The sequence below is a fragment of the Falco punctatus genome, assembly GCF_963210335.1.
Source record: "Falco punctatus genome assembly, chromosome: 12".
NCBI lineage: Eukaryota > Metazoa > Chordata > Aves > Falconiformes > Falconidae > Falco > Falco punctatus.
Genome location: NC_137592.1, coordinates 19,520,288 through 19,542,589, shown reverse-complemented (window position 1 = coordinate 19,542,589; position 22,302 = coordinate 19,520,288). Strand labels below are relative to the sequence as shown.

The 22,302-nt window shown below is 37.6% G+C and overlaps 2 protein-coding genes across 6 annotated transcripts in view; one reads left to right on the top strand and one right to left on the bottom strand.

Moving 5' to 3' along the window:
• DYNC2LI1 (dynein cytoplasmic 2 light intermediate chain 1) overlaps window positions 1–22,302 on the top strand; it is a 56,110-nt gene that overhangs the window by 14,259 nt on the left and 19,549 nt on the right. The window lies entirely within an intron of this gene.
• Window positions 1–22,302, bottom strand: part of ABCG5 (ATP binding cassette subfamily G member 5) — a 33,245-nt gene that overhangs the window by 2,888 nt on the left and 8,055 nt on the right. For 3 of the 5 annotated variants that reach the window (XM_080408593.1, XM_080408594.1, XM_080408595.1), the window contains 8 exons: window positions 20,979–21,118; window positions 19,771–19,900; window positions 16,294–16,507; window positions 15,800–16,005; window positions 14,808–14,946; window positions 11,121–11,306; window positions 9,440–9,552; window positions 7,121–8,307 (listed from right to left, as the gene is read on the bottom strand). In XM_080408593.1, coding sequence (XP_080264719.1) covers window positions 8,111–8,307; window positions 9,440–9,552; window positions 11,121–11,306; window positions 14,808–14,946; window positions 15,800–16,005; window positions 16,294–16,507; window positions 19,771–19,900; window positions 20,979–21,118 — 1,325 coding nt within the window. In that variant the 3' untranslated portion in view covers window positions 7,121–8,110. Of the gene's footprint in view, window positions 1–7,120; window positions 8,308–9,439; window positions 9,553–11,120; window positions 11,307–14,807; window positions 14,947–15,799; window positions 16,006–16,293; window positions 16,508–19,770; window positions 19,901–20,978; window positions 21,119–22,302 lie in introns of those variants that run through there. The other 2 variants (XM_080408596.1, XR_013931506.1) reach the window with 2 other exon arrangements.

The following is a 22,302-nucleotide window of genomic DNA, read 5'->3' as shown; positions in this document are numbered from 1 at the left end:
TTAACCCCTGAATTCCAGGAAAGACCTTTAGTGGTGAAAGGGTCTTGTGTTTTTTTCTTACTAATTTTGAAGTGTTTCTGCATTTCCCTGCATTTGTGGTGAGTTAATTGCATATAAAAATTCTGTGGCAAACTAAACAAAAGTTAGAACATTGCGTTATAGATTACCAGTGTATAACATCACATGAGTAGAAACACTTCATATAGTTTTTATCAATATCATAGGTGTGGGTCTGTTAAAATCAATCAAGTTTTGTGTACTTTTCTTTGTTTGGAAGAAGTACCACATACTGAGTGTATATTTTATGTAGGTTCATATCTTTCACACACAAAATTCTTTGCTGGAATGACTGAGAAACATTCTACTCTGTTCTCGCAGTTTATGCGTGGGCTTATTTGTACACCGTTTAACTTCTTTGTGGGCCAAGTTAATGGAGATTTTTCTAACAGTGTTTTAAGATGCTGGATTGTACCAATCTAGATTGCATGTGCTTTTACAGACTCCTACTCTTAGGATGAAAGGCAGTTTTATTGAATTGCACTGCAGTTAATCTTGGGTAACCCTAAAAACCCTGGCAAATTTCATCTTTTTGCATGCTTGTAAAAGAAAGGCAAAGGATTAGATTATTACTGCCATCACTTTTTGCAGAGTTTAGTTGGATTGCATAAGGCAGTAAACCCATAGTTACCTGATCCAAAGAAATACGTTAATAATATAAAAGAATAAAGCATTTCAAGAATCTCTTGCAGTCTTTGAACTTGCACGTTACCTGTAATATCCTGTTAATGTAGGCATCGGTTCTGAATTTCTGTTACATCAAGAACAGTCTTAGAAATCATTAAAATTTGTAAAGCACATTGCTTTTGGACTTTATAATGTAATCTCAGAGTATCTGTATATCTCAAAATAACTATATGGTGTACTAGGTTTGTTATTTTTAGATAATACTTAATGTCTTGCAAAAGAAGATACTGGTATGCGTTGATTAAATCATACAGGAAATTATTAATTTTCTGTTTTTAAACAAAAGAGACAGGCTTTTAGAATCTTAATCTGTTCAAGGGCATTGCAAACCAGTGTAGCTTCTTTCAGTTGGACTACTACAAGTAATTTGAGCATTAAAGAGAAAATTACTTTTGTTATCTGAAGCTATTTCTTAAACTTCTGTATTGTGAAGTTCAATTTTTACAAGATTATTTGCACATTATTAAAATGTTTTATACTCCAAGAACTTAATTCAATTTGAAATGCAGCAAGATAGCAATATACATCTAAAAGAAAAGAACTCTGTAGTTGCAATGATTCTTTAAGTGTCTTTGAATTTCCCAGTTATATGAAAAGTGGCATGAAAATCCTGTTTTTAAAGCAACACTTTAAATGCATCGCACATCTGATGTTCTTAATATATTGTTCCTCCTGCACAATAGATATCAAGGGACTCTATAAAGATGTTTAATATGCAACATGTTGCTAATGAAATCATGGGACATAACGCAAAGTTAAAGTTACATAGGACAGCGTATATTTTAAAATCTTTTAAGTGCATGTTACCATTTTTCTCAGTTACTTTGGGTTAATTAATATGCCACTTTGGACTCTAGGTGATAACCATGTTGCTTGTTTATCTCAAAGATAAGCTTTAAAGGAAAAAATTAACAGGAAAACATAGCAGCAGAAACAAAATACAGCCCCTGTCACTGAATCTGATAGATGAACTAGCACACCTGACTGACTCAGACTTGGTCAGGACTGCTCAATAATAATGTAATAGATTTATAGCTAACTGAGGCAATACAGTTTAATTAAATCAATTCCAACTTTGTAACTTTGGTTGAGGGGTTTGTCTGCAGCTAGAGTTTGTACACTCTAGCACGGTAAAAGGTTATGTTCTTGAGATTAAAGTACCTGGCTCACTCCAATGTGCTGGCTGTCAGCTAGTATTTATCTGAGTCGTTTTTTGGCTGTAGAAGTTAAGAGAGTCCAGCTCATCAGCATTCTGCCACAAGAGTGTTTTCTTTTAGACCAGATTATTTTGCCTCCTTAATATTTTCAGAGTTAAGTATGAGATGCACCACTCTGTTTCTGGACCATTTTGCTCTGGAAAGCCCTCTGAGGCTACCTTTTCCTCACTGTGCCTTTGTTCAACTATCTTTTTCAGCTATGTCTTTTCAGAATTTTTCCTAGTACTTACCCCACAGACATGCAACGTGCAGGTTTATATCGACTAGTGCTGTTGCAATTGTTTACCGCTTTTTCATTCTCTGGAGTTAAGCTTTTTTTTAATGTATTTTTTAAGTAGCAGATTCTTGCCAGGAATTACTGGAATTTTGTGGTCTTTGCAGGGTTCTCAAGATTCAAGAAGAACATTCATTTTGGCATGCTTATTAGGCCTTAAACATGTAGCTTGCTGTTGGTGCTTCATACAGTCCATGTACAACAAACACGGCAAACTTATCATCCGTTTCTCTCCGTTGTCTGCTAGCTTTTCAGCTTTTGATGCTTTAAGGTCACTTTAATTTCATTTTAGGTACACATGTAACTTGAATATGAGTGAGATCTTTTAAAAGAATATGTCAAGTAGAGCTGCACATATACCACCTGCATCTGTGAGCATCTATGAGTGCATGAAAGTCTTGTTCCTTAGTTCCTTCTAAATGTTTGTGGCAGTGAGATGGTACATGGGGGGTGTCTGCTCTGTTTCCTTTAGAAATGCTGGCTACCACAGACATAAGTACTCTAAGATGTGTTTTCGAAGGGTTTTGTTTGTTTCAGGTCTTAGCTATCCTGTTATGCCTTGTACTGCTAAACCGCAAAATAGGTGCTTGGACCTTTTTCATCTGGACATTTGACTGCAGTGTCATTAGTTGAAGTAAACGATAAAGCTAACCTTGAGCCCAAAGAATTGGATAGCCTCCCAACCAGGTACTTAAGAAGTCAGTGTCACGCAATGCCAAAGTTCACACTGACTGGTCTTTGTTACACAAAGGTATTACTTCAGGGATTGGTGCCAGTTTTAGCTGAAGCCTAATGCCATAAAACATACTTTAAAAAAAATGAAGTAGATGCCTGGTGCCAGTTGGTGTCAGCTAACAAAAAGTAACGGAAGCAGATCTCAACAAACAGGGCTGTAACTGTTAAGACTTTAACAAGTCATAAACAGAAGGGGAGATTCTGTAACATCTCACAAGGAAGCATAGTCCTGTTTCTTCCTAAAATAGGAGTGACCTAATTAACAGTGTCATCCGCAGCTAAAAGTTTGAGTGTCAGACCTGCAGCTGTTTGAGATATGGGGACTGTGTTGGCCAACAGAACAGGAGCCATATTTTTTCAGTATACTTCGCTGACGTGACCATATTTCAGAATTTCAGGAGACAATTTCAGTCTCACCAAAAAAATAGAAGACTGCATATTGTGTGATGAACCTCCTTGGTCAGACCAGTGTTGCTGGGCAGAGGAGTGTGACAGGCATCTTAACGTGGGTAACAGATTAGTAGCATCTTTCATTTTCTCCACAGGAGAAGTGCTAGTCTTCATATTGTGGAGAAAAAGTTACTTAGAATGTTTACTCAGCTGCCAAGAATAAGCTTTCTTGTTTTCACATGAAAGCATGTCCAAATGGGTACAAAAGATTATTTAAAAAAAAAAAAAAAAACTAACTTAAAGAGCATTATTAGAGCACTGTTATTAAATTTCCTACTGAAGTTTGGGTGCATAAGATTTTTAATCCTTGTTTTAGTACTTGGCTATTTTCACCGTGTTCCAGATTGAGGGCACTTTCAGTAAGAAACTGCATGAAAAGGAAAGTTAAGGTCATATCAGTCCCTCAGAACTGAGGAAAGGCAACAACAATTAAACCTTTTCCTACAATCTTAATTTTTCCTCTTTGTTTGTAGACATTATAGTATTGTCTTTAATTACATGATCATATACTGTTTTGCTGATGTCTCCATTCAATTGTTCAGTATTTCTTTTCATCATCCTTATTCTTTGTGTACTTTATTTCTCAACCTGCCATTCAGACACTTCAATGAACACAAAAGTATTAATTTTTTTTCTCTGAGAATGTGTGGTAATGTTATCTTATCCGAGTGCCTCGCAAACATCAGTTAAGTCTTTCTTCCCAATCCCTTTATGAGATTAGGTGTGATCTTCTGCATTTGACAGATGAAGAATTTATAGAAACACTGAAGTACAGAAGCACTGAGGTTAAAAAAAATTTTAGAAATCCACTTTATGACACTGTTGAGACATCTATGACAAGTTGCTAGCATTAGTAATGTTTAAAGCACTCGCAGCATGTTGAAAGTGTATTTACATTGCAGTTGTTAATTTTTTGTAAATCTGATCTGTGTCCCCTAAACTTGGTACCCGGAAAACAGAGGAAGCATAATGCTAGCATGAACATTTTGGCATACTCTAGAGAGATATTCTTTCATAGGATCTTTCAGTTTGGAGAAGGGATCTCTTAGCTGATTGAATAATTGCAGCATATTCTAGAATTCTGCTTATGTTTTATAGGACTTTATGAGCAGGAAGGTACCCTTTTTCCAAAGGGTCTCTGGAGTAATCTTTGAGCTGCATTGGAAAGATCTTTCCATTAAATATCTGACTTCAGGGGAATTATTTTACTTTCTATTTTACATGAAAACTAAGGAAGTATACTTTCCTGACAGCATTTTTCCTCCTGAATCAGTGAATTTGGTAAAGATTCTTTTTTTTAATATCCTCCTATTTAATCTCTTTTTTTTTCTTTCATGTGCCTTTGTTTAAATGGTAATCCTCCCTAGATACGTCTCCAAAATAAGTATTTAGCATTTTGTTCTGTACTTCTGTGTGTAGTGATATAGATACAGAGTTTTAATATACGCTGTGGTTTTGATACTTTGCATTTCTGATTCAATTGTTTCAAATGGTCTTTATACTGAACTGACTTCTAGCTAAAATTACAACAAAATAAATTCTGCTGAACTGTCTGCCTCTTTCTTGAAACAGTTTAGCTGGGTGATAAATCTGTAAGGCTAATTATTTAGGCAGCACTTGTAGACATGACCTCCAGACAGCATTGTTGTTACATGTAAAACTTCATTGTCTACTTTTACCCTTTCTGGTAGCCTTTGAGTAAGTTTTTAGAATCAGAATTATTTACTTAGCATAAATGAGGTTACATGTGCTCCTTAAAATGTCACAGTATTCTTTCTGTTCCTAACTGTTGGCAAGTTTCCAACAGTTCAGTATGTTCTGAGATCATAATTACTTCATATTAATAATGAGGGAGTGAAAATACTGAGTAAAGACTGGCTTAGAGATAGAACAGTACTAGAGTTCTAGTTAATAATGCAACTTACTAGATTTAGATTAGACACAGTATGTTCTGTGTCAGTCATCTATGAGTTGCTTAACTGTTAAACTAGACTCCTGCAAGCACCATGAAGAAAATGCGCTAATTACAGATCCTCTTACTGCTCATAAATCTGTGGCACTTCATGAAAATTTTGCATTGCTGACAAAGCTGCTGGAGTTTTTTCCCCAAGAGAGAGAAAATTCCATTTGTTATTTCCATACAATTTTTAGATGACAATTTCTTTGTTGCTCTGCTCTTTATTTTCTTCCTCCCTCTGTGCTCTGTATTGAGAATTAATGCTTCTGTTAAATTAATCTGGTGCTGTTTTTGTTCAGTTCTGGTATCTGTATACCTACAGTGAAGCCTCCCTTACTCTGTGAAGTGCATTCTATTAAAATCAGAATAGCAATCATGTAAAACACATGCCTACTTTTGAGGCTTTTATGTCCACCTGTTGCCCTGATCTAAGCAAGATAATGATGAAAAATGTTTGTACATGCTTTAATCATTCAAGTAGCAAATGTATGTAACATAACTTTTAGTAATGAGATTAGATTAATATATAGATATATGTTTCTGTTTTAGGAACTTGAACAATACAAAAGAAATGCCTCTAAATCCTGGAAAGAAATGGATTTTGACTCTGATGAACTGCTATAGGTGTCTCCAGTTTAACATTTACAAATTACTTCAATAATTCTAACGTTACATTAGCAATTTAATCTGATGCACTAGAAAATATACAATATCAAACTAAAAAATCAGTATTATTAAAGCATTTCTGTTATTGTATTTAATGAAAAGAGATGTTTATTCATTCAGTCCAAATTTAACTATAGCTTGGTACAGACAGTTTTAAAAAGTGGAGAGGAAGGAATTCTAGATTGTTCAGAGATAGATTTGAGTATGAAAATGGGCACTAGTCAGTTCTACCTATTTTATGACACATTATTTGGTTTATTTTTGGATGCTTCTGCCCCAAACATAATCAAATCTAAACAACTTTTCACACCCAAAATATTATTATTAATCCTAGTTCTTTGCATATATCACTCAAAAGCAAAGCTTAAGAATATATTTGCATCGTTGTGTGATGTATTTGAGTAGGATAGGTCCACAAAAACTGGCAGAATAAAGTTAGAACCGTAAATTAAAACCATGGTTGACCTGAATTCAGAAGTTTGCTTTATCTCTGTTTCAGTATCATATGGTTTAATACAGGAATTATTTCTTGCAATGTATAATGTTGCAATAACTTTGCCCAGAATTTAGAAGACTGACATTTCTGTCAAATATTCAAATGCTAGGAAGTCAGTCTAATCAATTTGACAGATACTTGGTTAGTGGTGGAAGTATAATTGACTCACATTCAGCCTAAGCTGGTGAAACGCTAGCCTGAACTAGATACAGCTTTTCATCCATGGACGTGTCTCTTGAGAGCTAAGACTTGTTAAAGAGTAAATATCAGAACTGTCACCTTGCAGCCCAGGTCTTAAGGTTAAGTTCCCCGATGAACCACCCTACATGTGCATAAAAATGGGAAAGGCAAACTAACGTAGTATCTTTCCAGCTCTTTAGAGTTATTTGTTACTTTTAACATTTGTTCACCAAATGTTTTTCCTGATACAACACTTGTACCTCAGAATACTTTACATAAAAGGTATTAGAAAAAATATCTTGGCCTCAAACGTTAAGTGGAGAACGTGCATTAACTCAAGGATTTGAAATTCTTTGTTACAAAGGGCATAATCTCAAAACCATCAAATTAAACTAATTATATTTTATGGAATTTTGATACAAATATACTTACCTTCTCAAAAAAATCTCTAGCTATCCCTCTGTAACAAATAATTTCTTTACTGAACATGAAAAGTTAGTTATAAAATTTAGGAATTTTTTGTCTGTTGCGCTTTCAATTTTGAGAGGTACTTATAGTTACTAAATGGATAAATTAGACTCTTTGGAATGTTAATGAGCCTGTGAGAATAATTTCCAGAGATGTGAACTACATTGCTTCCAAGAAGTGGCAAACAACTTTTATATTTTTTTCCTAGTTAAATTGACATTTTATTAACAAACAAAAATTTATTCTAGTAATTCACAAACTGCTTTAGAACTTGATAATGGAAAGAAGGAACAGATATAAATAACATAACTGTCTTCTCTGATTTGCCATCATTTACAAGAAACAAACATGTTAGGTAACTTTTGTATAGCTTGAAGATCCTGTACTCCTTGGTTGTATAGCATGCATAATATTAAAGTGGAGTGATCTCTTGATTCTGTGTTTATTTACACATATTTGGTTTGTTCCATTTCTACAGATCCCCAAAATGGTATAAAAACAAAGCATAGAACTTAAAAAACAACTCTGGAAATGAGATTTACTAGCAGTTGTGCCCCTCTGCTTATTGGTAATAGTTAAAAAACAAAATAGTGGGGGAAAAAATCAGAGCACTATTGCTACATTGTTAAAATTTGACAGCAACAGCTGACTAAATGAAATTCAAAATGTCCTTTAAAACATGTAATACTGTTGATTATGGCTGATTTGGGAGTGGGGTGGGAATGCCAGTGGTAGGGAACCATTCACACTCTTAAGAGAACATTGTTTTTCAAGATGGAAAATGTCCAGTTAGAAACAAACAGGAGAAGGTGAATGTGCTTCTGTATATATAATCAGATAATTCTATCTAAAAATCCAACAATTTAACCCTTCAACCATAATAAAGTTAAAAGTGCAGTATTAGGCATTGTTTGTTTATTTTTTTATTGCCTGTCAATAATTCTCTCTCTTATTTTGAAGCTCAGAATAGCTATAAGGGCAAGTCCTGGTAGAAAAGCATAGAGTATTAGGAAATAAATTGCGAACCGGGACAATGCACCAGGAAAGTTTTTCTCAATGAACTGAATGCCATGAGAGAAAATACACGCAGCATTAATTGCAGTGGAACTGTTGGCTCCACCTGTCAAAAGAAAAAATTAATCTCTTTAGTAGGTGAATCGGTAAAATTAAAACTCAGGTTTCAGTATCTAGTGCGTACATTTAATATACCTAGGCCTGATGTTATTTTAATGATCTATACCCACAGCAGTATTTCTCATCATTTTGGAATAAGAACAGACAAGCCATGTGTTTCTGGAGTTAATCTGTGCCATATCTTTTGAAGGGAAGAATAAAGCGTCAGTAGGAGCTTTCTGTTTTGTTCATGCCAAACGAAAAAATTATGGCTTTTCAGACAGATGATCTTCAGGAGCCTCAAGAAGCAAGTTGCCCAATGTTGTAGACTTACAGTGTTTGTATTTGTTGAGGGCTTCCAAAATTCAAGAAATGAAAACTGTCTGAAGGGCGCATTAAAATTCAGCTGTTTATTACTACCAACGGGTTCATGGATTCATTTTCTAAGCCTGCCATCTATGTTCTTGTAGCGAGGAGGGACAGGAGATAATGGATGAAGAATATATAGCCTTGGAGAGGAGCACAGACACCTGGCTACAAAGCCCAAAACATCATAGGGTAGGTTCAAAGCTGTGATTTGTACCCCCATTGATGGATGTTAGCTACTGACCCTGCCAACCTGATTGATTTTCATGATTTGCCGATTAACTTGCTCACAACTGCAAAGCACAGCCTGGCAGATCCAAGCTGCTCACTATATGCCACGGTAACGTATTTGAACTGAAGCCTCACTAGTATTAGGGGAAACAGGTATTACCTGTCAGTGCTCACTGCACTTACGTTTGATCCTATATTGTGCTATTCTGTTGATCTTCCATTTGTGTAACCCTGCCCCAATAAGGTCATAACAAGCTGCAAAGTTTACCTTCCAAAATGCCCCCCGAGGGAGGGTAAAAGAACAGGTGAAGATGAAAAACTGATAGAATGGGAAATGGTCAGGGAAAAAAAAAATGAATCAAACTTTAGTCTAGCCTGCTGATACAGCATTACAGTCTTTACTAATTAATAGGCTTTCTTAACAACTCACAAAATTACCTTTATTTTATCAGGATACTTGTATGTAGAAGGAAAATAAGCTTCGACATCTCGTGAAAAGTATTTCTGATTAAAGGCTAGTTGTTTTTTTTTTTAGCACTTACCACATGTGAAGTTTAAGCCATAAAATTCATTGACTATAAGAACTTCACTGCTGTATTTTTGAAAGGTGAGATAACTGAGTATTTTAAAAGGTGTCGGCATTTCTTCAATGGTCCTTAAAGAAACAGAGACATTAAACGGCCTTTTGCTACATTCCAAGAGCCAATTCTACCCCATCTACCCTCATCTTCGGTTGTAGCCTGTTACAGAAACAGTTCTTGGCTGTACCTGTAGCATTTTCAAACCTAAAGTCTATTTTAGTGGTAAATGAGGAGATAACCATGAAGGCTGTCTCTGACTTTGGTTCAGTGTCATAACATTCAGCCCTGACTTGTTTATGGACAGTCACAAATAATTCTGTGAAGTGTTGCGCTCTTCACATTGCAATGGTAAACTGAAAATGACAAGACCCAATATAAACCTTCATTTCAAAAGTGTTTTGCTTCCAAAGGAAGAAAACACCACCTCCTCACTTGTCTTCAAAAACAGAGTATTTTTTGAAATAACATTATTCAACAAGATTGGGTGATTTCTGCACCTAAAATACTGCAAGACTTTAAACAAACAAATGAACAGAAAAAGAACCCCAGCAACCCAAGTCTCAATGCTATTTTTAACATACTTCATTACCTATGAAGATTAATCAAAGAGATTCACAGTATTAATTAACACTGTCTCTACTGTAAAATAAGATTAGAAACCACCCTAATGCTTTAAAAAAGTTATTGTTAAGGCATTAGACTACAGTAGTGGGAATAACTGTCTTGTCGCTATAAACATACATCTTTCTGAAATTAGGCAGGGACCAAGTAATTAGATATTAACCTACTTCTATTTGATAAGCAAGTATTAGCTGAGATCTACTTTGAAGGGATAAAACATCATCAGCTTTCTGAAGACTCGTATGCTTGATGCCAGCTATTGTTAGGCTTCCTTCATTTTCACTGGAAAGCTCTCAGGTGAGATATCCTGTTTGCTCAACATCTCACGAAAGCTTCAACAGTAATACACCTATTCTGGTATGTTTCTTGAAAAAACAGTAATTTCAGCATTGACAAATGCAAGGGGAAAACTATTCAAAGTTTGTGCAATTATAATGCAAAAACATTTATTTGCACAGTAACAGAGCAAGTGGATCACAATTTTCCCACATCTTTACTACACTAATTTTTTATTTATGATTTTTATATAGTTCATTCTTGCACAGGTAGAAAAAACATCTAAATAGTTTAATGGCTAAACTGGAGAGTAACACTAGTAAGATAGCTGAGAACAACTTTTTTTTAAACCGTCATTCCCAGTGTTTAATGTCTGATAAGTTCCAGCAGTTAGTAAAAGCTGTAAGAACTTTTTTTTCGTAGGTTCCTTTAACGAGGACAGGAATTCACATCATAATGTAAAAAGTAGAAGAATTCAGCTGAACTGATAGTGGCTGAGTTTTATCTTCAATATATTTGCAAATGTGACAAGTTAATATCTTTGTTGATATCTAAAGTTATCAAGTGTCTCATTTGTGTGTTTAATACTAGGCCTAACATGATTAGCTGAAGGATAACATAATGCACTTTCTTTCCATTGCTACCTGTGCATTATTGTGCTTCTGCAATACCGACAGTTCATTAAACTCTTTGTTAGGTAGACATTTTAACATTAACACCACCATGAAATAAAACTTTTCCCTACCTTACTAGTCCGGTTCCCACTATCACACCTGCTGAATTAAGTAGTACCACTCCGCTTTGGACTATATTTGGGTTTTGAACCATGCCAAGTATAGCAAGTGTTAGTAGTTCACCGATTATATGAGACTCTAAGACAACAGCAAAGAAGATTCCAAATCTGGAAGCATCAGGATACAACCCTGCAGTCCTGTACAAAAATGAGCAAAAGAACATTTTCAAAACATTGTTTGGGTACTAAACTTGGAAAGTAACTGTTATTTTTTATTTTATTGATTTTTTGCAATTACAGCTCATTAAGTGAACAGTTTATGCCTTGACCCTTACTGTGTTGTTTGGAATCTTAACAGAAAGGGCATGCACTTAATATCATGACATGAATGCAGGTAGTTATTAAGGTTTCTCCATTGACATTAAAGAAGGTTATGTAAAGATGTAATTGTAGCAGAAATCTGTTATTTCAAAATAGCCAGCATGGCTCTTACAATCCCTTCAACTAACATCCTCCTCCTTTTAGAGTCTATGCAGTGGGAGTTATTTAAAGTAAGCCACATATTAAGAGTATGTCTTTATGCAGATAATGAACAGATGGAATTTTGCATTTCTGATACTGTGCATGCAAATGTAAAACTGGATCTACTCAGTTAAATGGAAGGCTAATTGAATTTACTACCCATGTAATTCATTCAAATGCAATTTCCTCCATACTCCTGCACTCTTTAATACAACAGTTAATACAACAATTTAATACAAATTGTTCCCAGCTTCTCCACAGCTAACTGAAGGAAAAAAATCCTCCCAATCTGTACTAAAGATTAAAAAGTTAAGACAGGCCAGCAATTGCTTAGCAAACTTAATTCAGCCTTATAGTGTATCCAAGAGGTGACAAAACCTTTTATTACGTGGTGACATATTATTCATTTTCCAAAATACCTCACAGCAAAATTGCTTCATGCTAGGTACAGACTGCATCCTTTGCTTAGCTAACAAGCGGCTATTCAACATTTTATTTGCTTTTTCATTGCTCAGTGCAAGGCCCTATGTCTTTTTTTTTTTTTTTTAATCCACCATGTTTGAACATGGTCTTAAAAGGGAAGTATTATTTTCGCACAGGCTTTCCTGTGGCATTTTTCATAACTCCAAAACAATCTCTATTATAAATAGATGGCTGAACATTGACTCTTCAACTATTAAACATTCAACAAGTTAGCAGGTATTCAATAAGCTTTAATCACAGATTGGTACAGAAGAAACAGCTTTCCATAGTTGTAGTGTAAAGTATCACCTTCTCTGAGGTGCTCTAATACTTTACACAGAGCGATGTAGATACAGTCTAGTATATCTGGGGTAGGAATAGCAAGAGAAGAAAGCATAAAAGAGAAAAAAAACCTAAACAACTCAGAAGAAAGGATATTGCAGCAATAGAATGGTAGGGTGATATAAACTGTTAGACCATTTCCCAGAGGGATCTTTAGCTAGGAAAATGTGCATAACTGGAGTACGTTTTAGCAAGAGATTGCAAAAGTGGCTGTTTGTTCTGGGTCAGACCTGCCTTGTGTCTGGTCACGTAAGAGTTTGGGTCTGTCTGACCCAAACTGTCTGACCTGCAAACAAATTCTGAGAGAAATAGCTTGTAAGAACACATAACAGATGCTATTAAAGCCTCTCAAAAAGTTAGTCCATCCAGGAAAATTTGGTCCTGTGCAGCTACAATCTTCAACATTTAATAGAGAAACTGCTTGCCCTAAGAGGTCTAAGAGCACTATGAAATTACTCCAACACATCACTGGTGACATCCAAACAACCACAAGATAGCAAAGATACGCAGAAGTAAATATCTGTAGATATTATCCATTAACTGGAACCACACTATTTATTGCTGGTTGTGTTTGAACCTACCAAAGCACAAGGGCAAAGTCTCTGCCCATGTGAATTTCCTGATCGTTAAGGAGTCAGCATGACCAAGAGTGGCTCTTGATCTTCAGGAGCTCCACAAACCTTCCCTCAGTGAGCCTGCAAAGGTGCTTTCCAAACGGCTGCCTTCTCAGTGACCCGCTCACGAGCAGGCAGAAGTGGAAGGGCTCTGGTGCGTGCAGCACATCCTCTAAACAATTAGTGAGAGGACGAGTTGATTTCTGCTTGGCTGTGAAAAAGGTCTTCTCCTGGAGCACTGCCGAAGTGGGCAGCACTGACAGCTTGCAGAAATGAAAGCCCAGGTAGCTAAGGGGACAAGGAGAAAGATGACCTTACTTGAACAAAACTGCTACTTTTAATATCAGCACCAATCTAAAAAAAAAAAAAAAAAAAACACCACCAAAAAAAAACCCCATGCATGCAAGTCCTCACATCTGGAAGAGCAGAAATCTCCCTCTCAAGAGCTTTTGTCTTTTCACCTAGGACCTGACAGTTACTGAGATCCCATGCAGAAAGAATTAGGTAAATGCTAAGCATATCCCCTCATTACCTATTACAGACCAGGAGGAAGAAGAAAACAGTGATCTTTTCTCCTGAGTTTTTCTAGATGGGAAACCAGCTATTTCAAAATTCTCACGGCAGATTAGCTCCTTGTGCTGAAGTTCTTATTCAGTAGTCCAAGCCATTCGGTGCAGTTTTACTTCATCCGTTTTCAAACTGCCCATGGGCATCTCACTGCAGAGTACAAGCACTGACATGCACAGCTACAGCATAATAGCTGCTGCAGTTTTTCTCTGTTACAATGACCTGTCCTCTTACCATTTCTCAACAGCAAACCAGAGAACATGCATCCAGGACACAAACCAAGCCTATGACTTATTGGTACACATTTTACTACAGACTACCATCTGATTGCAACTTCAGTGTTACTATCGACTGTCAAACAAAACCAAAACTTAACTATAGCAGACTACATGCCTCTCCTTGCATAATTAAGAAAACAAAACAAAACAAAACCAAACCAAACCAGAAAAAGACTGAAGGACAGAAATTGGTCCTTATTACTTTGCTATTAGCCTGCATAAGCAGCCATAGACTCTATTTTCAGAATAAGCAAGTGGAAGGTGAAAAATCAATGGAACAGAAATGAAGAAGAGCAGACCTATATGACAGATAAGGCAATGAACAGATGAAACATTTCATCACCCCAATCTGAGGTACTACTTCACAATGATACAAGGAGGTTAATGTACTGCGGGGGAAAAAAGCAAGCTTTACTATCAAACCCTTTCTCCCACTTTCACAAATCCACTTTAATGCCTTTCTCTGGAGAGTGGAAGAGAGGATGCAGATCCCATCACTTCCACATGCTGTAGCTAAACCCCAAATGTCCCGGGAAATATGAAGCTTTGGTACTGTCACATACCTACTGCTGTCTTCCTCGCTTTCTTTTTTCTCTTTTTTTTCCTGTCTTTCTAAATGTCATGTAAAATAACACCTCCTGGTTTTGGTGTGACATAAAAATGATAAATGTTCCAGGCCCATTAAAACTTCCCAAGCTACCTAGATGACTGGTAATGTGCTTACTCTGAAGGTGTTTTAACACTGCCTGGAAAAGATGGACTAAAAGAAGGACTAAAAATTTCCTTATGCTCTCTCTGTAATCATTCTGAGAGACAATAGCAGAAAGCCATGCCAGCGGGCCTGTTGCTGACATGGGAATTGCAGCTGCTAAGAAAAAGAAACTAACAATCCAATAGATGGTACAAGTGCTTACCAGTATATAAAAGTGCTGAAAATTGCCACGCTGATGACACTGAAGGGCAGGAAATGTACTATGTAAGCCAAAAGCATTTGCCACTTCTTATACAAGCCATCTTTACTTTCTTGGTCGCTGATAGCACGTAAAGGTGGGACTGGATTAAAAGTATAAGAAAGAAATTAAATCACTATTGAATAAAAAGGACCAAGACTTGTTGCTAGCAAAAATGACCCGAAGCACACAGACAACCTTGAGAATATATCAGAAACACTGTCTAAACCAGTCTGATCACTTTCCCCCCCCACTATAAATGCAAAACATGCTCCCTGCAGGTTGCAGAAGTTGGTAAATTTAACGAAAGAGGCCTATTAAAGACATGAAAAACCTGCCATCACTGGATAATTTCTTGAAGTGCTCTGATCTCAAGGTGATGACAGCAGTGTATGTTCCCTGCATGAGCAGAACAGTTTTTAGGGCTGTAAATAGAAACTACTGTTTGTCTTGGTATGGCAGGTTTAAGAGAAATACCCTCCAAGAAAAATGTAATCACCACATAGTACTCTTAAATCTAATCATGCTTCATTGATGTCAAAGCTGGTTTGTAGTTCTGTCCTTCACATGTCTTTGGTTTTGATCTCAAATTGTTAACTACAGACCTAGACTTTCTCCTGCCTTTATAATGCTACACACAGGCAAGTTAAGGGCTCTTGCACAGCTGAAAATGAAGCCTCTGTACACAGGCCAGCTGTAAAATGGAGAGGCAGGGATCAGGGCTCATTCCGTAAGTGGAGTAAACCTGGAGCCCCTCCGATGTGCTAATCTTTTTCTGTGGTGTGACGCTTCCTGTTGCTTTGCCTTTGAATTTCATGCTTCTCTATCAAGTGTGACATTACTTAGAACTGTTAAGATCCTTTAAATTACTATCTTAAATAAATTCTTTTTCCTATTAATAAAACAGGGCCAGCAATAACTGCTGCTGCTGCACATAATACAGGACAGAAACTCACAAAGGGCAACACCATTGAGCATCCCTGTGTAGGGGGGGGCACTCACGCACTGGTAGACAAGCCCCACACGGTCCTGCACAGCTCCTTTTACCAGGTCATTCTTTAGTCTCAGAAGGAAAAATGCTACAAACAAGCCAAATAACAGATTCTGGAGGAGACGCATGATGATGCCTATCTTATCTCTGGAGAAGTTTCTTGTCGTCCTCCTGATAATGAAACAAAACAATAACAGTGTACTTGTTAGCTATGACTGACCTACATGTTGGGAGGGTATTTAGCTTTGAACAAATCTTACACACAGTGTCCACAGAAAGATACAATATTAAAAAAGACAGACACAAGTACAGTGGTAGACTAAAATAACCAAGAAAGTGCATTTGGGGGGGGGGGGGGGGGGGGGCGGGGGGCGGGTTGAGGGGTGAAGCCAAAGGATTAGTGGATAAGAAAAACAATTTTTCTTTAAAAAAAAAAGGGGGGGGGGGAAAAAGGCTTACCGTAAAAGAATCCATAATTTGTAAGAGGCACTGGGTGAATCTCTGTTTTTGAATGGTATTGGTGGCAGCTCTTTCATATGCTTTGTTCTTTCAATGGCTGACAGTACTTTGCTAAAGATCTCTGAGTTTTTGTAGGCTGATACAATTATCTGAACCCTACTGTATGTTTCAAGTTCACGTTCCTTGCTTCGGGTGTCCACAGATGTCAGATCCACTGTAAATTTACAAACTGTTTACTACATATACATATCACTTTCTCTTCACATCTCTTCCCCCCTTGCAACTAACACTTCCTCGTCTCTATCCCAAAATCTTCTATCCCAAAAAAGCACCATTAAAAGTATTCAAGGTGTCTTTTACTCCTCCTTTCCATTAGAAGCAGCATGAATGAGTAACTGTGCAGCCACAACAAATCTCTTGCGTTTTGTGGCCTCTGTAGGACCCTGAAATTCGAGTCCTTTATGTGGAAACACAAGGAGTGAGCAGCGTGCTGGTCAGACCTTTAGCGTTCTCCGTGCACAGCAGAGCGCTGTGTAGGTGAAGCAGTACTGCTGCCGAGAGCAAGGCAGAGCACCAGCTGAGGGTGGACATTGATGAGGATGAAGAGAAGTATTTCTCATTCTCATGTATTTCTCAGGTTTTCAGGCAAATGCTCAGACACGGCTCCCCTGTCCTCTGCCTGCTCCTCCATAACCACGGAGCTTTATTTTTTAGTTAGTCTGAGGTCATGCTGCAGAGACACTGCTCTTCTCTACTTGAGCCGTTACAGTATTGTTGCACTGGGTTTCATCCACCTCCTTCTCAGACACACTTCTCCTTTAATGTGAAGTCAGAGGGTGTTCAGCAGGCCAAATTCCCCTTGCAGGCTCAGCCCCAGCTGAAGAAAATACTACTTACTGCCATGGAACTTATGAAAGGTAAATACTTCACAGACTTAATGTTCCTTTCTAATGAATGTACCTATACCTATCCCCGACACCAGCAATTCTTTTATTGGCAGATGGGAACTTTGGGTGTGCTATTGGCCCAAGTCATGTCGATTCAGCGATAGTGCTAAAAGGCATTAGAAATTTCCCTTTTCCCTGATAGCAATGAATTATCTAACATTTCAAAAACCAGACTGTCATTCTCAGGAATAGCTGTACTTCCAGATTTTTTAATTACTCTTCTACATCTGATGTCTATCCTGGTTTCGGCTGGGATAGAGTTAATTTTCTTCTCAGTATCTGGTATGATGCTGTGCTTTGGACTTAGGATGAGAATAACGTTGACAACACACTGAAGTTTTTAGTTCTTGCTGGGTGGTGTTTACACCAAGTCAAGGACTCTGCAGCTTTTCCTGCCCTGCCAGCAAGAAGGCTGGAGGGGCGGGGAAACTGGGAGGGGACACAGCCAGGACAGCTGACCCGAACTGGGCAAAGGGATATTCTATACCACAGAGTGTCATGCTCAGTATATAAACTGGGGGGAGCTGGCTGGGGGCCGCCGATCGCTGCTTGGGGACTGACCGGTCATCGGTCAGTGGGTGATGGGCAATTGTATTGTGCATCACTTATTTTCTTTTCCTTTTGGATTTTATTCCTCTCTCCCTCTCCTTTTCATTACAATTGTTATTGTTGTAGTTATTATTATTATTTTATTTCAATTATTAAATTGTACTTAGCCCATGAGCTTTACCTTTTCCCTGAATCTCCTTGCCATCCCGGGGCGGGGCTGTGTGTCTCTGTGTGTGTCTCCAGTGACTAAACGGCTATGTGATAATTACTTGCCAGCTGAGGTTAAACCGCAACATCTTCATCACGTATTTATTCCTAAGGTTTCTGTCATCCTTCAATTTCAGTCTTACAGTGTTATGTTCAACTTCAAAATACAATTTGAACAAGAAAAAAGGAGGCCTTGTCCAAGAAGACTCTCGATTTGTCCTTAAAACCTGAATTACACTTATGAATACTTCCCTGGTGTTCTGAGAGCTCAAATTCAGCAGATTTTTCTTTAATAGTAAACATATCCAAAATGAAGTCTTCATATAAATATGTATATCTGAAATGCAGGCATGCTGCTTAAAACTTGGCCACTGTGATTTGCTAGAAGCCAAACAGGAAATAAATGACAACCAGGTGTGTTTGAAAAAAAATAACACCACCAACTAGTCACTAGACCAAGCAGCTATTGCCTACCATGCATTAGTACTTTTTTTAATAAACAGAACATGTGACATTTCAATAATATAGTCCACACTCAATACATAGGATCTATTTTCCTCTGCTGTTGGTGTAAATTATATCAGAATCTGTCCTTCATTCACATCATTAAATCATACAAAAAATATAAACTACCAATTTTCCAAAGACTAAATATTCTGATGATTCTTTGCTCTAAACTGTATTTTTTCCTTTTCTTGTCACATTCAAAGGTTGACATTTGAAGAATGCAGTACTCTCTTTACCAAGCTTTTTTAAAAGTGGGTCTAAATCTCAAATTATCTACGCTATTCAAGACTATTCAAATTCATGAAGGCAAAATTATCCTCACTGTCACAGCAGTATTTTCAGCTTCATCCCATTCCAGCTTCATGTCAACAACCATCCTCTCTTCTCTCTGAGTTTAGGATGCCATCTAGACAATAGGAAAACGCTGCCTCCTCTGAATGCAGCTTTTTGGATTGGTCAAACTCCCTGGTTAACGCTCAGCTAGTATCATCAGCAGTCAGTGTACATACTAGATTTAAAAAAAATATGTACATGTATGTATATGTGTACACGTACATGCACACATACAAACACGTACACATTCTCTTCAAATGTCTATCTGCATGGATCAGGTACACGGATGCCCTGCAGCAAAACCAAACTCCATTTCCAAATCTCATGCTCACGCTTTTTTTACATCCTGAGTTGGTAAAACAGTACTCCAGCTTTTGCCAACAGCTTGTTGTCGTTGTCTCCTGAAGCACTGGTATGTTCTGCTCCAGTAGCTCATCCTGGTGAGTACTCCCTAAACTTTCAGAAACCTCAAACTCAGAATCTCTGGAAGTTGATGCCTCAAGTCATCCCATATTTATTCTACCTCCTTCCCTCCAGGCAGCAGCTGTTTTCAGTTGCTTAGCACCACAGTCCTAAGGGCATGGGACTTTCTGCAGTTTGGAGATCAAACTGATTTTCCAGCATCCAGGGGACACCCACAGAGAGATGCTATCAGCAATCCACAGGTTTCACTAAGCTGGGATTCCGTTTTTAATTTGTAGTTTACTCCTTTCTGCTGTGTTTCAGACCTACCACAAACTTTTGCTGTTTCATGGAGTCAGTGGAGGTTACATAAGCCCAGTCCTCTCTCTTCACTGACCTGAGAATAGTTACAAACTTGGGGAATAATTCAAACACATGTTTATCTCTGGGAAAACTTTGATCTGGGGAAGAAAACAACATTTTTGCCTAAAGGAAACACATATTTTAATCAAAACAACTTAGACAAACTTACCATAGAAGTCAAAAGGATTTGATTGTTCAGGGCAAGAATAGCCACAGTCACCAAAAAACGTGATCATTTCCATTGGGTTCCCACAGAAAACCATTTCTCCGAAGCTCATGATGGCTATTTTGTCAAATAACTGTGGGAGGCAAAGTTAATATATTAGCAATGTGTACTGAGAAGTGCATTAATTCTTGAGTACAGCTACTGTCTTGGTAATAAAAATGCTTTGACAGGATGTGTTTTGACAGCTTCAAACTTCCTCAGTATATTTCTCTCAAAGTAAGTTTGTCCTTTCTTTCACTTCTCTCAGTGGTTATGCAAGATGACACATCTTTAAGCACTTAAAACTGTTGGTTCTCAAAACTGTCAGTGACAGCAGCATACAGAGGTAATTCACAAACAAAAAGGGGAGCTGTGGCCTCTTGACATCACTTCTAATGCACCTTCCCTTACTGACTGCCCTCCTTTGGTGCTTAATAGCCCCAGTCCATAAAGTCCCCAAATTGTTGGGAAGATTAGCCCAAAGTGCTTAAGGACTTTAACAGCACTGCTCTTTGGGTGAACATGTGCCAGGGCAGGGTTCACGCCAGCTGTGATCAATCCATATCCCCAAGGCACCAAGACTGCTTTCAGTCCAGAAGAGCACAGTCACTCGCCTCTGGCTTCATGACCACTTAGACTCAATTCAGTCTGCCACTGAAGATGTGCCTTGCAGTCACGTGGTGGGTGGTGGATGTGTCAGAAGAGCAAAGTGTGAAACACTGATGGGAAGGCACAAATGCTTTCCCTAGCACAAGCCCTCCAAGGCAGGCCTGCCTCACCACGTGACCAAGGTATACTCACATCACTTGACACAAAAAAGAAAAAAAGATGATTTTTTTTTCCTTTCCATTCTAAATCATGGCTTTATCTGTCTCAAATGGCAAGTGTTAGTGAAATATAAATATGTAAAGATAAATAAAGTGCTCGTATTTACAGTGCCTGCGCACATGGGAGATTTACACATCTTCTCCCAGTGCTTCTGAATTGGGAAGTATGTGTCCCAAAGTGTCCTGTCACTGGCAGAAGGCCAGAGCTATGAAGTTCAAGACAAGCCTCTATATATGCAGGGTGGAAGGAAGGGAGCCTTTGAAGGCAACTATACTGGATCTTGCACTTTTATCCTACTAGAAAGCCTGGGAAAGAAAATCAAATAGTGATTAGACATCATTCACCCTGAAGAGTTCTGAGCGAGGCTGATGAATTGTAATAATCACAATCCTGTCTCTGTGTGCAAGCTCTGAGAGAAGCGAGACAATCTGGTTTGCAGTCAGGCAGTCCAGCCCTGTCGTTGGTTCATCTAGTAACATGACCTCTGTGAAATGACAAGGAATAACATTAAAACGCAGGTAATGGGGGAGCAAATGTTATAGATTCTGCCTTTCCAGCTAATTTGGCAAATAGTATAGAAATTACTTTACATTTGAAGTTCCACATGTAAAGCAGAACATGCATTGATATTGCCATGATGTGATCTTTCAGGTTTAGTTACCTTTAGTGGTTCAGTTTCAATGACTAGAATAAGAACATAAAACACAACTGCAAGATCAGAGCATAATCATTTTTTTCTAAGTTCAGGTGAAATCTGAAAATTACCAAAATACATTTCACGTATACATCTGCTTCTAAGAACAATAATAATAATTACAAATGTAAATATAACTGACATAATTAGCTAGAAGTTGTAACTTGAATTAAATCTATATGTACTCACAGAATTTGTTATGAACAACTAAGTCTTGTTAAGATACAGCATATGTAATTCCACAGATTTGTGTGTGTGTACACTACATTTTCTTCATTATTTTATTGCACATGGAAGGGTAAAAGTTAGTAAAATCCATTACTTTTACATAGATAAGACACAGCATGGAAGAGGACAGTTAAACCTTAACCAGGACCAAGGGGGCGGAAAACTTTCTCTATAGGTTTATCTACACAGAATTACTACAGTGTTTACTATAGAGTTTAGTGAACTTAATGAGCAATAGCTACACCAAATGAACTCTCCAGGAGTCATAGTAGCAGTGATACACTTCACTTATTTAAATGCTCCTTCCTGCCTGGTAACCAGGTCTAGCACATCTGCACTACCATGAGGACTCCAGAATCCAACAAATGCATGCCATACATTCACTCCATACGATTCTGGCACCTTGAAGAAACTATCTCAAAACTGACAGAATTTAAGTGCTGTTTCCCATGGCTAATTGTTCTAGTTAGTCTGCTTTGGTTTACCAAAATTCTGTGGAATATTTTTGGCTCTAGAAGGTACGTGGCGCTCACACATACATGGCTAAATGACAGCTACTTCACGACAAGGCTCAATGCTTTATATGAATGGCTCTAACACACTCAAAAAATACGAACAGGCCACAATCAACGTTTCATACACAGGAAGGGCAAGCCCACAAAGATTTAAAATGGATAAATGCAAGTCTAAACCTATGTTCACTCCCTGAGATTTTAAAATTGTCTACTTTCTGAGATCAAGTAGTA